Here is a 16,301-nt window from a genome sequence, read left to right on the forward strand (position 1 = left end):
TCCCTGCGACCGAAGCCCGAGCCTCAGCTCCCAGCCCCCCCCCCGCCCCGGCGGGTGAGCAGACAACCCTCTTGGGCTGGTGAGTGCTGGTTGGCACCCATCCTCCGTGCGGGAATCTCTCCGCTTTGCCCTCCGCACCCGGTGGCTGTGCTCTCCTCCGTGGCTCCGAAGCTTCCCCCCTCTGCCACCCGCAGTCTCCGCCCGCGAAGGGGCGTCTAGTGTGTGGAAACCTTTCCTCCTTCACGGCTCCTTCCCACTGGTGAAGGTCCCGTCCCTATTCTTTTGTCTCTGTTTTATCTTTTTCCTTTTGCCCTACCCAGGTACGTGGGGGAGTTTCTTGCCTTTTGGGAGGTCTGAGGTCTTCTGCCAGCATTCAGTGGGTGTTCTGTAGGAGTTGTTCCACTGTAGATGTATTTCTGATGTATTTGTGGGGAGGAAGGTGATCACCGCGTCTTACTCTTCCATCATCTTGAGGCTCCTCCCTGGACTGGCTCTCATAAAAGGCTGTTACCTGTCTCTACTGTTCAGCTGATACTGCTGCTTTCGTGAAGCTGTTGCATGTAGCATGATGTTTGGTTTTGACTCCCTCATGTAGAAAATGTACATATTGTTTATGTAATTATAAGCATGGTATCATAAGTATATGCTATCAAGGTACAGACTCTCACATAAGTGGAAAATTAATCCTGGAAATACGAGTAAAACCAGATAGTTAAATGTATGGTTCTTCCAAACAGCATATTAATTGGGGTCTTGTCTAGTAGTAGCAGCCGAGAACTAGCCTGAGAATGGCCTCACAGAGGTGCTTAATTCTAGATTTAAAATCAAGCATTGGTGCTTACTGCTGCTTTGCTGCTTTTTTTTTTTTTTTTTTTTTTTTTGAGAGCTTCTCTGCATGGTACTTTTGAAGACACAGCAAGAAAATTGCACAAGAGCCATGTTTTCTCTGCTCAACTTTGTTTTGGTTCGTCTAGTGTGAATTCTTGCCAGGCTCCCCCGTGCAACTGGGAATTGCAGCCGTGGCGTTGAGAGACTGGAGCTCCGTACAGTGGCCTGGAGGACGCTCCACGGAGACCACCAGGGTCTTCTCAGAGGCCTGACACCCACAGCTGTAGTTGGCTGTGTTTCTTTAGGGGGAGCAATTCAGGTATTTTCCTTGACAATATTAGGGAAAGAAAAGGCAGGGAAGCTATTATCAGTGGATAGTAATTACGTAAAATAATGCCACATAGCTTGCTAAACATTCTGTTTGCTTTGTGTACCCATTTTAATTTTGGAAATATATATATACTGAATGAACATCATTATGTTGGGTTAATAGTTACTGAGGATATGTTCATGTATTCCACTCAAGTTTTGCATTTTACTGTAGCAATCATTTTTAATTAACCAGTTCATTATGTAGAAATGAAAGTTTCTTACAAAACTTCTACTTGGCTTCTGGGCAGCAATGCTAAAAAAAAAAAACTTTCAGAAGGATCGTTTCTTTTTCCTTTTTAATTCCAATCCATCATGGATGGATACTTTTGTAAATGTCAGAGGAGGGAGGCATTGTGGCATTTTATGTCTAAAGGAAGGTAAGACTGGCCAGGACCTTGGAACAGATTTTTACCTCCTCCAGGACCAGTAACCAACTGGTCTGCCACCATTTGTAACATGGACTGCCTGTCACCAACCCTCAAACTACAATGTGAGGAGTGAGGGGCTGGGTGATATTTCCAGATTTCGTCCAGATAGTAACCACTGTAAAGGGGAAAATCTGTTTCACTACTTTCAATACTTCTGGCCACCAAATGTGCAGGGGTTTTCCCACACCAACCACTTCTCCAATTCTCTGCAGACACCAGCGGGATGTCCTACAGTTCAGTCCAATTCTGACACTGTCTGCCTGGCGTTAGCATCACATCCCACAAGTTAAGGGCTCAGTCCCACAAGGCTGCCCCCCCGCCCCCCGCACCGCCCTTGGATGCCATTTACAGTTCCCAGGTTGTTACTTTTGCTTTTGACTGCTGGGCTATAAATATGAGGTTCCCACAGCCCCCTCCTTGGGTTTGATAATTCGCTACAGTGGCTCACAGAACTCAGGAAAACGGTTTACTTATTAGATTATTGGTTTATTGTAAAAGGGTACAATTCAGGAACAGCTAGATGGATGCGTGAGATGAGGTGTGTGGGAAGTGGTGCAGAGCTTCTGTGCCCTCTTTGGGTACCACACCCTCCCAGCACCTCCAGGTGTTCAGCAGCCCGGAAGCTCTCTGAAACTCATCTGTTAGCATTTTTATGAAGTTTTCATTATGTAGGCATGAGTGACAAAATCATTGGCCTTTGGTTATTGGTTCAACCTCCAGTCCCTCTCCCCGCCTCTGAGGTTGGGGTATTTAGAGTTCAGACTCAACCTGAATGACATTAAATTTTTTATTAAGAAAAATAATTTTAACCTACAAAATTTTTATTAGAAGTATATTTGTAGTTATTAGTGTCATAGTAGAATAAACCTAATATTAGGAGAGATTGGTAACTCACTGATTGGCTGATTGGGTCCTTTAACCAGAGCTCACTGAATACAAATTATTTGCAAGCCATTTGATGCACACCAAGAGGGCTTCAGTCAGTTTCAAGTAGCCGGTCATCACTGTGTCTCCCTGCCTAGTCAGTGGAGATGGTATGGCCTATGTCTTTAAAACTTGAGTCTTGCTGGGTGGCAGAGAGATTGTATATTTGTGCAGAAAAAAATGATGATTTTTAAAAATGGAATTTTATTGTATTATATTTATACATTCTTACAACCCTAGAACATTTTGGGGGGATCATCAGAGTTGTAAAATAATGAAATTAATTTATAAAACTTGAAGTGACTAGAAAACCTCTAGTGGGAATTCTAAGACTTTGCTCTTATTCACTTTATTTCAGAAGTTTCTTGCTTCTATAATAAAGTTGATACATCTTTATTGCAGAAAAATGTTTTTGTAATTAAAAAATTTTTATTACTGCTATTCATATTTTTTAAAACACAGGTTTTTTAAAATGAGGTTTAGTTGATGTATAATACTATATAAATTTCAGGTGTACAACATAGTGATTCACAATTTTTAGAGGTTGTGTTTCATTTATAGTTATTACAAAATATTGGCTATATTCCCTGTGTTGTACAATATATCCTTGTAGCTTATTTATTTTATACATAGTAGTTTATACCTCTTAATCCCCTACCCCTCTCTTGCCCCTCCCCGCTTTCCCTCTCCCCACTGGTAACCACTAGTTTGTTCTCTATATCTGTGACTCTGTTTCTTTTTAGTTATATTCACTAGTTTGTTTATTTTTTAGATTCCACATATAAGTGATATCATACAGTATTTGTCTTTCTCTGTCTGACTTACTTCACTCAGCATAGTACCCTCCAAGTCCATCCATGTTGTTGCAAATGCAACATTTCATTCTTTTTTATGGCTGAGTAGCAGTTCATTGTATATATAGCACCACATCTTTATCCATTCGTCTGTTGATGGTCACTTAGGTTGCTTCCTTATCTTGGCAATTGTAAATAATGCTGCCATAAACATTGGGGTGCATGTATCTTTCCGAATTAGTGGTTCTGTTTATTTTTTTAAGACATATACCCAGGAGTGGAATTGCTGGGTTATAAGGTAGTACTATTTTTAGTTTTTTGAGAAACCTCCGTACTGTTTTCCACAGTGACTGCACCAGTTTAATTCCCACCAACAGTGTTGGAGGGTTCCCTTTTCTCCACACCTTTGCCAGCATTTTTAAATTGTGTTCTTTTTGATGATAGCAGAAAATGTTTTTGACAAAGACTAACAAAACGGCACTTTTTTTTTTTTTTTTAAATCACCTTGTCTCGCTGTTCATTTCAGTGGACTACAGTAGTGAAGCTTTCAAACTATAAATGTTCTTCGTGGCCTATAGGGCATATCTTACTTCGGTAATGCAGTTCTGTGCTTTGGTACTCAGCTGAAAATTCAAGGTATTATTTTGGGAAAGGGCCAAAAACTGTTTGCTCCTTTGGGTTCTGTTTCTAATGCTGACCCCTGACCTTTTTTTTTTTTTTTTAGTATCTTTATTGGAGTATAATCGCTTTACAATGTTGTGTTAGTTTCTGCTGTATAACAAAGTGAATCAGCTGTATGCATATATATATCCCCATATCCCCTCCTTCTTGCATCTCCCTCCCACCCTCCCTATCCCACCCCTCTAGGTGGTCACAAAGCACCAAGCTTATCTCCCTGTGCTATGCGGCTGCTTCCCACTAGCTATCTGTCTTACACTTAGTAGTGTATATATGTCAGTGCCACACTCTCACTTCGTCCCAGCTTCCCCTTCCCCCTCCCCGTGTCCTCAAGTCCATTTTCTACATCTGCGTCTTTATTCCTGCCCTGAACTTTTTTAATGCCAGCTTTCCAAGTCCTGAAATAGTACTTCTAGATTCTTCAGCTTCATACTGAGAAAATAAATGACAAATTTAAAAATACTGGGTCATTTTAAAATAAAGGCTACCTTTAAAATTAAATCATTATCCCCGTGGTCACTTTGTCAGCTGTCATGGGTGTAGCAGTGCATGGGGCCAGATGTCAAGTGAGATCAGCCCGATGATGTATGCTGAAGTGTTGGCCATTATGCACCTGCTCTTGGCTCTTTGCTAAAAAAAAATTAATGTCCTAGTTTAGTTCTTATAAGGGTGTTCAACTTCATATGTATTTATCTAATTATTTCCAAAGTTTGTTTTTTCTCTCTATTCTTTTCCTTCCTTTATCATATGTGTTTTCTTAAAAACCTTTTTTTTTTCCTTATGGGGAAAAAACCCTGTTTTAGAAGTGCTGTCATAGCCAGAAATCACTGTGTCATTGACAGCATAGTGAGCGTTTTTTCCCCTCAAGATTTTACTATTATACATCCGTTTAAGGTATGCCGTCACTGAAGGAAAAAGAATGCAGGGTACCTTTCTGGGCCTGGGGTCTCCTCCCAGTCCTGGGCTGCCTCTCTGTTGCTCCCAGGTGGTCCTCATTGCTGCTGACCCCCTCAGTCATTCCTGTCTTCCCAGCAAGGACACTTGAGACTCAGAATATTTTGTGTTCACTTTCATGCTCGTGTATTCTTTTTTTCCTCTAAAACTCACTTCTGAAAACATTTTGAACATCTTGAACTTTTTTTAAAGAGTATAAGACCATCCATATATCCGTTGGCGGCGTTCCAACAATGGTCGACATTCAGCTGTCCTTGTCTGAAGAGCGTATTTTAAACATCATGTTTCTCTTCACTTTTATGAACATAACTTTTCTCTATTGCCAAAAGAAAGTGCTCTTGTTCTTCAGCTCCCAGTAACTTTTTCCTAGATAAAATTAGTTGGAGCTATGTTAACATTTTGCATTCATTATCCAGGAGGGCTGTTTGTTGTAGCACCAACAATAGCATGTAACATTTATTGAACAATAAGTGTGTACCAGTGGTGTGTAGCATTATCCTGGCCACTGAGTGTGGTCCTGAAGGGGTGCTTTTCTAGACTCATTTTATTTTTTTAAATTTATTTTTATTTATTTTTTGTATTTTGGCCACGCTGCATGGCATGCAGGATGGTTCCCCAACCAGGAATCGAACCCGGACCTCCACAGTGAAAGCACCAAACCCTAACCACTAGGCCACCAGGGAACTCCCCTTCTTTCCCCATTTTATAAACACAGGAACTGAGGCTCAGAGGGGTTACATAAATGTGTCCCAAGTCAACATGGCTAGCTGATGGCAGAGCTAGAGTTGTTTGGCTCCAAATCCTTAAATATTCACCACTATCCTGTCTTACTTCTTGCAGAAATTCCAGCCAAATGTAGTTATGCCAGAAAGATGTAGTCCAAAATATACCCCGCCCCCCCACCAAAATTAAGCCACAAGTCTTTCTACTCTGGTATCAATTTAGTTCAGTTTTTCTTTTTGAGTTTTACTGAAAATGAGAGCAAGTTAAATGGAGTGGTAAATTTTTAAAAGAAGTAGTTCACACTGAAGGAATATTGGGATGATTGGGTTTTTTAATTGCAGATGCATGTGGAATTTTTAAACTCAACAACATGTAAAATACGAAGATAATTGAAGCCATTTGTTCCTTCATTCATCTCACCAGGGCAGCTCCAAGGTCTGCAACGGAAGGACCATAAGAAATCATTCCACACCACGCAGCGGTGGTTCCATCCTTGCAGATGTAGAGGGGGGAGGTCAGGTGGTGGGGCACGTCAGTCAACACATTTTACAGAATCTTCCTTCAAATCAACTGTTTGCTCTCTCCTTTCCATCCTACTTTTTCTCTTGCCTTTGCCTCTGTGCCAGCCTACACACCACACAGGCTGCGGTCGTTGCCAAGTAGAGGGTCACCAGTACATCTCACTGCTGACTCTGTAGTCGGTGTGGCCTCGATCACACCCTCTTAAAACACATCTGGCCATGTTACATTCATTGCACAAACCATCCATAACAATTGCTTCTGGGAGAAGTCAAAGTCTAAGTGGCACTCAGTGCCCTCTGTACTTTGGTTGCTGTCTATTATTTCTACTTGATTGTTCTCAATCTGCTCTGTGTACCTGTTGCTCCCTGAGCATACCCTGTACTCTCCAACTTTGTTTCTGCTCTTCTCTGCCTGACGTTTGCTCCCAGCACATCTACATACACATTTTTGTGGCTTTATTCCTAGCCCTCTCCAGGGGTGCTCAATTTTCTGCTCCCCCAGGGAAGGTGGTAGTTTGCCACCTTCTTCTGACTCTACACTGCCATGGAGCAGCCATTCCTCTCTTGCGTGTAAAAGCCATTCCTCCTTTGAGACTCTCCTACACATTCCTGAAGGACCTCGACACAGAGCTAACTGATACCATTAACCACGTGGATGACCCATGTGGACACAGAGGAGCCGCATCATGGAGCATTCACATAGATTGCTATCCAGGACCCTAGCCTAGGCTCAAAGAGCTTTCACTAAAATCTTCTAGACTCAAAAGAGGCAATATACTGTAGCTGTTATGAGTTGTGGGGGGGGTTTTCTACAGCCAGAGACAACCTGGGCTTGAATCATGGCGCTGCTGCCAATTAACTGTGTGACTTTGAGGAAGTCATGCCATCTCTGTTCCTTACACCCAGTATTTTTCATCTGAAAAAAGATAATAAAGGGAACTTCATAGGGTTATCAAATATGTTAAATGAGTAAAATCAGGTAGGACTAACAGAAAAATATAGTTAGAGCTCCATAAGTGTTAGTTATTAATTAAAGTGATGATCGTCCATTCCGTTTCACAGACATAGTGCTATGACCAGCTTAGAGTTTACCGTTCTGAAATATTACACCTCAGTCATTGACTGTAGCATCTTCTCTTGCTACCACTACACCATCTTTGCTCTTTCACTTTATCCAGACCACGAGTTTCTTGCTTGCTGTTTTCTCCCAGTCTGTCATCCTCCTCCTGATTTGACTTCCTTCTCGACCCAACCTGTGCTCTATTGGATCTTCCCCTTGGACCGTATCAGCCTCTGTCCAACCACAGGGATTTGAGTTCTTGTAAAGCACCAGCGTCAGAAATATTCATAGGTAGAAAAATCAAAGTCTTCTAGAAAATAGGAGGTTAGGAGGAAAACAGTATTAAACATACCTTAAACCCAGTAGATTCCAGAGGACATACTCTTCCAAGCAAACCAGATACATTGGTGTTAAAAGTCTGCTCTGGTTGGTAACATTTCCCCTTAAATGAATCAGCTTCCTGTTTAAAAAGGATAACCAACAAAGACCTACTGTATAGCCCAGGGAACTCTGCTAAGTGTTATGGGGCAGCCTGGATGGGAGGGGAGTCTGGGGGAGAATGGATACATGCATATGTATGGCTGAGTCTCTTTGCTGTGCACCTCAAAAATCACAACATTGTTAATCGGCTATACTCCAGTATAAAATAAAAAGTTAAAAAAAATGAATCAGCTTCATCAGTGTTCAGAAAATTTTGCTGTAGCTTCATATAAGCTTTATAACCTGCTGACTCTAATACCTCTTTTTTAAGGTTTTAAAACCAGGCTTTGTCATGGAATTTAATGCTTTTGGCATTTGCATTCTTCTTGTGGTTGGTTTGAGAGGCTCTTCAAAATATGTAACCCCATCTGCTTTTTATAACTCATAGAAGTGCTTGTTATATGTTTTAAATATATGAATATGTTCATTTGTTGGTATACAAGTATATAAACTTATCTTCAAACTAAAGTTAATCAACTGTCATTGAAGATGAACCTTTATACCTACCTATCCAACCAAATCCCAAACCGGTATCATCCTGTGTCCCACTGTCTCTTTCTGTGGACAAACTACTGAGCTCGGTGACAGAACAGTCCTACGATGCTCTGGTCCTCAAGCGAGCTGTGGACTCCGATGCTTTTTGCACACACGGTTCTCCCTTTTGGGATGACATTTCTTCACCCTGTCAGCTGGGTGCCTCTATTCAGCCTTCTAGATTTCCCTCTCTGAGAAACTTCTCTTCTTTCCCAGTTTATATTTCCCTCTTTGGGGCGTCTCTGCACATCACAGAATGTGTATAAGTTCCATTTATTGTTGTCTGAAAGGCAGCATGTCTAATTTATTTTTGTACCTCAACAAAGTAGCACACAGTATGTGTTTAAATATTTGTTGACTGAATATAGCTCTTTGTTTCTGTCTGTGCTTTGACACTCATCACAGTCCACTTGATATTAGTTATTCACGTATGTATCTGTCTCTGTTACAAGGTGTTAAGCTTCTTGAGGTCAGAGATCATGCCTCATTCCTCTAATATCCCTCAAAGCACCTATGATGTGCAGTGTAGGAATCGGTACTCATTACACACTTGCTGGTTAACAGGGTTACTTGGACTCTGTTGTGACCCAATGTTTAGCTCTCCAAGTGGGAAGTGAAAATCAAGGGCTTTATAAAGTATATGTCCTTAGAGAAATCTCCAGGAGTCAAATGTCATTTAGCTCTATATCTTTCTGCTGTAGGTTGTGGCAGTTTCCAACCATCAATCAATGACATCATTAACACATGGAAGAGAACTTTCTGTTTCAGAAGAAGTCACTGATCATTCATGTCTCTTGAAGCACTGACTGGGGTTAGGGCTTGTGGATATCAGGGTCTTTGGCCATCTAACTTGTAAGAGCTCACTGTAGTCAATAGGCTGTAAATAATGGACAAAAGACTCCTTGTCCCAGAAATCTTTCAGTGTGAGGTGTGAGGAAAGAACGACAGCTATATAGGATTGCTGTCATTGTAATATGCTATTTATACTGCCTTATTTATTTCACTCTCTTGTTAAACTTTTTAGGTTTGTACTATCTACTAAATTAAGTACTGATGGCTCATTTCAAGACCTGGCCCGATATAGATCCAGCTTATCTTTACAGCCCCTTTTCCATGTGTGTGTGTCTCCTCTCATCTCACCAAACTGAACCTGCATTTCTGAACCTAGTTGACCTCCGAAGGTTCTGAGGACTTGACCCTTGTTCGCATCCCATCGAACTTCTCTGTTTGAATGCTGATGTAGAGAAATAATTATTTTAAAGTAAGACATTGGAAACAGTCTACATTTTCTGACAATCCTTGACATCTTCTCTGCTATTAAATGCAAGCAATTTTGCCCCCGTGGAAATTCCCAGGTTTGATCCCTGGTTGGGGAACTAAGATCCTACAAGCCACGTGGCATGGCCAAAAAAAGAAAAAAAAAAAAAAATCTTGCCCCCAAATTTTGGAATTGTGGGATTGAGCTGGTGGTGGAAGAAAATCCTCACATCTAGATTATGTTTAACCCATTAATGTAAAAAATTACTTCTGAGTTCTTATAATGATTTCAGTTCTACATAAATATGTGGCATTGGGGACTGAGATCATGCAAGTAGTATGTGGCATAGCCTCTGCTTTCAAGGGGTTTAGGTCTTGAGGATACACGAGATTCCAATTCAGACAGAATCACTGAAGGCTACAGGACTTTATGTGTGCTCGTGAGTGTTAGGCTGTTTTGTTGACCATAGGAATCCTGGGGTATCAGAGGTAGTGAAGGCCAAGGTGCTCTCAAACAATTGACGAGGAATTGAGAGAGTGGAGCCTTGAGCTGGATGTTGGAGAGGAGAAACTCTATCGGGCAGAAGCGGGTGAAAGGCATGGAAATTACATGAGTTGTGTGAGAAATGCACACAGCGTGGGTGACCTTGAAGAGATCCATCAGCTTGCTTGTCCTTGGAGAGGAAGGAAGCTTTGGTGTTTTGCAAAGGGATGTTCTTTGTAGTTCATTGGATGTTTGTTAGCCAGGAATATCGCCTCTTTCTCTAAGTGAGCCGCGCAGGTATCAGCAATAGGCTGGACCTAACAGAGTTAGATGGAACTCTTTGTTGATAAGACTTTATAGATATAATCAACAAAGGCTGTAACTTTAAAAAAAAAGTATTTAATATTGATTATGTTCCTGATAGATTTTTATATTAATTTTCTTTCATAGATACATGTGTGAGAATTTTTATCTTTACATTGCAATATCACATTAGTTGTTTTTATCCCAAAGGATAGCATGCCGTATTTGGTTGTAGTATCAGTATTACTCATGTTGGAAAAATTTTTCTTCACAGGCCCCCCAAAATGATATATAACCTCTGGGGATTGGGGCAGTAAACTATGGTTCTGAATTAGGATAACTTAGTTGCTTATCACCTAATTCAAACCTCAAGAAATGTTTGTTTACCAATTAATGAAGTACAGTTGTGATAAACTAAATGACCTACTTTTCCTTCTGTAGCCAGGATCCTTGTTCTAAACTAAGCGATGAGTAATTTGGGTAGTGGCAGTTTCACTTAGTGACTTGCCTTTCTCCCATGCATCCCAGTCTCCCTTTATTCTTAACAAACCATCCTTAGAAACACGAAAGAAGGTAGCAGAATTACATTGGCATTCCCATGTTATGTGCTATCTTTCTAAGAGAGAGGGGTATACTTACGAAGTACTTAAAATGTTGAAATAGGACTGGTTTCCTGATAGGAATAAAGAAAACTGTATTAAAATGTCAGTAAGGGAAGGATAACTCTATTATTGGACAGCGAAGGAGGTCAGTGTACTACTGGCTACAAACCAGCACTTGTTCTGTGCCACTGGTGACGGTTATTGTACAGTCCTGAAGCGCATGAGAACCCTGGAGAAATCCCTGGGATTTCTGTTAGCATGTTCTACCCCCATTAGATTACTTGGTTCATTGTAGCCTAAATGCGAAGCATATATTTTATTAATTTGGCCCATGCTGTTTCATATGGTTGCCTTATCGCAAGCCAAGTCAAGTGGCTTTTCTTTACCCTGTTAAATAAAGCCGTGATTTAAATGGCTTTTAAAAAATCAAGCAAGCAAAATAAGAGAAGGCATTGTCAAAAGTACTGTGTGTGAGGTTTTCATCATTGTTCTGCCTGCTCAGAACAGATGCCATCTAGAGCAGTTGTTCCACTTAAGGACATTTTCTTGGCAGAAACCTCAAGTCTTATGCACAAAGACCCCTGGCTTTCTTAGAATTAAAAACACTCATGCAATTTTATAACAACATCTCTAAACGTTTATCTTGTTTTAAAGGACAGACGCACAGAATGTTGAGACTTGCTTAATAGCAGCCAGAGATACCAGTTTTTCTAGAAAGTTTCTCTCTAAAACCTGAAGACAAAAATCACATTCCTATTGTGCCTTCCTGGGGTCTTAACATAAGGACTCATTTGCTTTTTAGCTAATTTATGGAATTTCAAGAAGATAATTTTTTATCTTCATCATTATAAGAAATGTCATGATTTTCTTTCCCTAGATTTAAAGGTTAGAGTTACCTACCTGATTGTGGAATCCATGGAGTTTCTTTCCTTGATTCGGAGCTCTGGGTTTTATTTGGGGCCCTCAGAGTTCTGTGGGAAGTGTTAGACACAATGGTGGAGAAAGAGCACCATGCTGGTTTTGCCTGTACCTTTTGGTTTCCATGCCCTCTGCCCTGGAAAATCCATTTCTTATTCTCATGATTCTATTCCCTGTGAAGAAGGATTAAAGCCACTGGAAAAATTCCCCCATTTCTATTTAACAATAATTTTGCAGTTTCTGAATTGATGATATTGGAGGTTGATTAAGAATAACCACATCGGGCTTCCCTGGTGGTGCAGTGGTTGAGAGTCAGCCTCACGATGCAGGGGACACGGGTCCGTGCCCCGGTCTGGGAAGATCCCACATGCCGCGGAGCGGCTGGGCCCGTGAGCCATGGCCGCTGAGCCTGCGCGTCCTGAGCCTGTGCTCCGTAGCGGGAGAGGCCACAACGGCGAGAGGCCCGCGTATCGCAAAAAAAAAAAAAAATGCGTGTGTTGTTGGTGATTAAGGAAGGATGTAACTTGGAGGTTGATTAAGAATAACCACATCGGGCTTCCCTGGTGGTGCAGTGGTTGAGAGTCAGCCTAACGATGCAGGGGACACGGGTTCGTGCCCCGGTCTGGGAAGATCCCACATGCCGCGGAGCGGCTGGGCCCGTGAGCCATGGCCGCTGAGCCTGCGCGTCCTGAGCCTGTGCTCCGTAGCGGGAGAGGCCACAACGGTGAGAGGCCCGCGTATCGCAAAAAAAAAAAAAAAATGCGTGTGTTGTTGGTGATTAAGGAAGGATGTAACTTGCTTTTAAATTTTTATTCAGGGTTGAAATATGTGAAAATTGTCATCTAAACCATGGTTTTTAATTGGGGAAAAATATCCCATATTGATTAGAGTATTTTTTCAAAGGAAATATACATGTATATTAAGGTGAATTTAAGAAAAACTTAAATGTGAAAATTGATTTTAAAGTATTTGACTGCATGCAGTATGACTGCAACATCTTTCTTTATTCTGATGCTCTTTTTGTTGGCTTTTTTAGAATCATTAAAAATACCTCTGAATGACTGGATCCATTCTATTAAACCAGGAAAGAAACTGATGCCCGCACTATATTTTTGAACAAATATAAAAGTTTATCACCTCAGGCAGTGAAGTGAATATGGCTCCTATCTTTGTGAAGTTGAATATCTTTCAGATCATGTAATCAAGATGCTGAGTTTCCCTTGTTTTTTTTCTCTTTCATTGCTTCCTTCTGACGTGTGGCTGCTGTGTTGACAACCCTCTCTACTTCTGCTGCTGAATGTTTTGTTTCCATCATTCAGGAAACCTCCCAAGGTAAGCACTGATATGGAATTTGGCATGCATGCTGGCCATGTGTGCCAAAATCCTGAATTTTATCCAGCACAATAACCCATGTGAAGCACCTCTGCTTTTGAGAAGACAAATTGGCATTCTAATGTAAAACTTAAACCGTGAGCAAACAATTAATGTTGGTAATGATATAAAATGCTAATGGTCCTCTACATTTACAAAGCACTTTCATACATTATTTCATTCTTGGAATTAATGCTTGGGTCAGAACAAACCTGTTTGGTTACTGTTTCTGTTTTATTGATGATGAAATGAGGCTCAGAGAGATGAAATAAAATGTCCTAATTCACAGATTGGGTAAGCGGAGAACTAGATAATATCACCACCTAGAAAATGGAAAAACAAAAATGGTAACATAATGATAGGTTAGTAACTATGGTTATTGACTGGACAAACTATCTTTTCTGGGTCCTACTAAGAATAATTGATATCATCAGAAAAATTCTCCAAGCTTTTAGGGTTTCAACCATCTACCAACTTTATGTGCTTTTTTTGGAGTTTCTAGCCAATCACAAAGTCCACTAATTAGAGCTAGCCCCCTTGTTCTGGCCAGCCTTTGATGGCATGTGTGCCAGTGAGAAGCCCAAAAGTTAGAGAGTAGGTAGGAAAAGAAGAAAATGAGAAGCAGGGCATCTGAATGACCAACTCGTAAATAATTGAAGGCTGATTTTATTACTGGTGAGTATTTTATTGGATATCCAAGGGACACTTAGTGCCAAAAGGAAGGAAAAGTGCAACAAGCCCCTGACCAATGATGCTGGTTATAGCTTTGTTTTTTGAGATGGGATCAGGTCAGGCTACACCCACACAAATTATCTGGTCAGAATCTAAGGCATGTTGGGTGAGGGGAAGAAATCCAGAATAGATTAGGTTTACTTACCTCCGGGATTATGAAGGAAAATCTAACTTAGCTTTTGAAGTATTGAAAGCCACTAAATTGCTAAATGTTAGCCTTTATGTTTATTGAAGGCAGTATAGGAATGGCCCTTGGGACGAAGAGTTCCAGCTCCAAGAAGGAAGGCATACATTGAACAAATAATACGAAATCTTTTAAGAAAGGGGAAATATATGATGTTTAGAAGTATAAGCACTGGCATCCTGGCCAAATCTGGGGGATTGGAAGGTTCTCCCTGAGCAATTATTGATGTGGATGTATCCCTAAAATTTGCAACCAAAAATGTCTCTGCTACTCAGAAAGATGGGAGCTCCCCTTAAGTAGCTCTTCCTGCCCTTGCTGTTGGTTCCTAGAGGTTTCAGAACAGACAGTCAACCTTGTGATATATTTCGTTCTTTCCCTACAGAAAAAGGCAATGAAATCCTGAGCAATTCCACATATGGTTACTTAATGAAGGAGAAACAGTGAAATGAAAAAGAGGCACAAAAACACATTTTCTAAAAATCGCTAATTGCTTTATACACAGAAAATGTTCTGGTTATTTTCTATCCAGTATCTATAGTATGGTGGTTTCACTAGGTATCCTACTGATAGTTCCTAAGAAGTGTCATGAAATTATCAAAATAAAATGAATGTTAAATCACCACATTTAAATATGTATGTGCATGCCATAAGACACATCTGGAAAGTATAAAGATCATCTTGAAATAAATAAATGACATAATAGAGTCAAATTTTTTAAAAAGACAGTAAAATAGATAAGGTCTTTTCTTGCAGAAACTGTAAATATTGAAAACAAATGGGAAATGGAAAGATATTTTTAATGATGATTATATAAGCATGAAATTTTATTGATTTAAGACAGTGAGATTTTGAACATGAATAATTAGCAAAAGCATCAAAGAAGACAGGTTGTTTCGATTTAACAAATATTCCGGGTAGGGGCCAAGTGCTGCATGAATCAGACCTGATCCTAGCATTCTAAAGCGGTTGGGGTAGGGAACATATGCACAATATAAAATCAGTTGTGTTAAAGGCCACAAGAGGAAAATATTTGTGGAACTCATAGCATGAAGAGTCCTATTCTGACTTCTGCAGAACTGGCAGCTAAGACTGGACAAAATATTAAAAACCTATACTTGTAGGCACTGGAAAAATACCAAGTTAATGGACAATTACCAGACCAAGATCTAAGAGGAGGTGGAAATGTAGAGAGGTGAATCTGGTATTTGGGTGTTTGCCATTCAGACAAAAGTAGCTTAAAGGCAGAGCTGTGTTTCTGACAGTCTTGTAGGGTCTAGGGGACCTAGGGGGGAAAAGTGTTGGAATTCAGGGTCTTCCAGAGGTGGAATCCTTGGCAAACTTCTTATGGTTTTGGTTGACAACATGGTTTGCAACCCAGCCTTGGGTGGGGTGTAAGGGTGAAACAGAAGTAAACCAGTCCTCACATGGATTGCTGTGTGATTGCAAGTTTCTTTGTGTGATCCAGGAAGTCTCGAGCACTAAAAATGGATCAAAGTGATCCTAGAATGCAGGTCCCCATCTCACTTGGCAGGAAAGCAAATGTAATCCTGTCTCTAATGATTCTACAAGGCATTTAAAAAATATAATGTGCAGCATCCAATCAAAGATAGAGGTGCATTGCAAGATAAGGCAACGTGAACAAGAACTATGCGAACGTATATATATGGAATCTAAAAAAATGGTACTGATGGGCCTAGTGCCAGGGCAGAAATAAAGATGCAGACGTAGAGAATGGACTTGAGGACACGGAGGGGAAAGGGAAGCTGGGACTCAGTGAGAGAGTAGCATTGACGTATATACACTACCAAATGTAAAATAGATAGCTAGTGGGAAGCTGCTGCATAGCACAGGGAGATCAGCTTGATGCTTTGTGCTGACCTAAAGGGGTGGGATAGAGGGAGGGTGGGAGGGAGACCGCAAGAGGGAGGGAATATGGGGATATATGTATGCATACAGCTGATTCACTTTGTTGTACAGCAGAAACTAACACAACATTGTAAAGCAATTATACTCCAATAAAGATGTAAAAAAAAAAAAAGAACTAACAAATAATAAAGAAGTAGAGGGGCTTCCCTGGTGGCGCAGTGGTTGAGAGTCCGCCTGCCGATGCAGGGGACACGGGTTCGTGCCCTGGTCCGGGAAGGTCCCACATGC

At 40.8% G+C, this 16,301-nt stretch overlaps 1 protein-coding gene across 1 annotated transcript in view; it reads left to right on the forward strand.

Moving 5' to 3' along the window:
- Nucleotides 1–16,301, forward strand: part of KIF13A (kinesin family member 13A) — a 227,081-nt gene that overhangs the window by 77,303 nt on the left and 133,477 nt on the right. Inside the window, 1 exon segment of the mRNA XM_055079543.1 lies at nt 13,180–13,192. Within this exon segment, the coding sequence (XP_054935518.1) occupies nt 13,180–13,192 (13 nt within the window).

Source organism: Physeter macrocephalus, chromosome 18, assembly GCF_002837175.3.
Source record: "Physeter macrocephalus isolate SW-GA chromosome 18, ASM283717v5, whole genome shotgun sequence".
NCBI lineage: Eukaryota > Metazoa > Chordata > Mammalia > Artiodactyla > Physeteridae > Physeter > Physeter macrocephalus.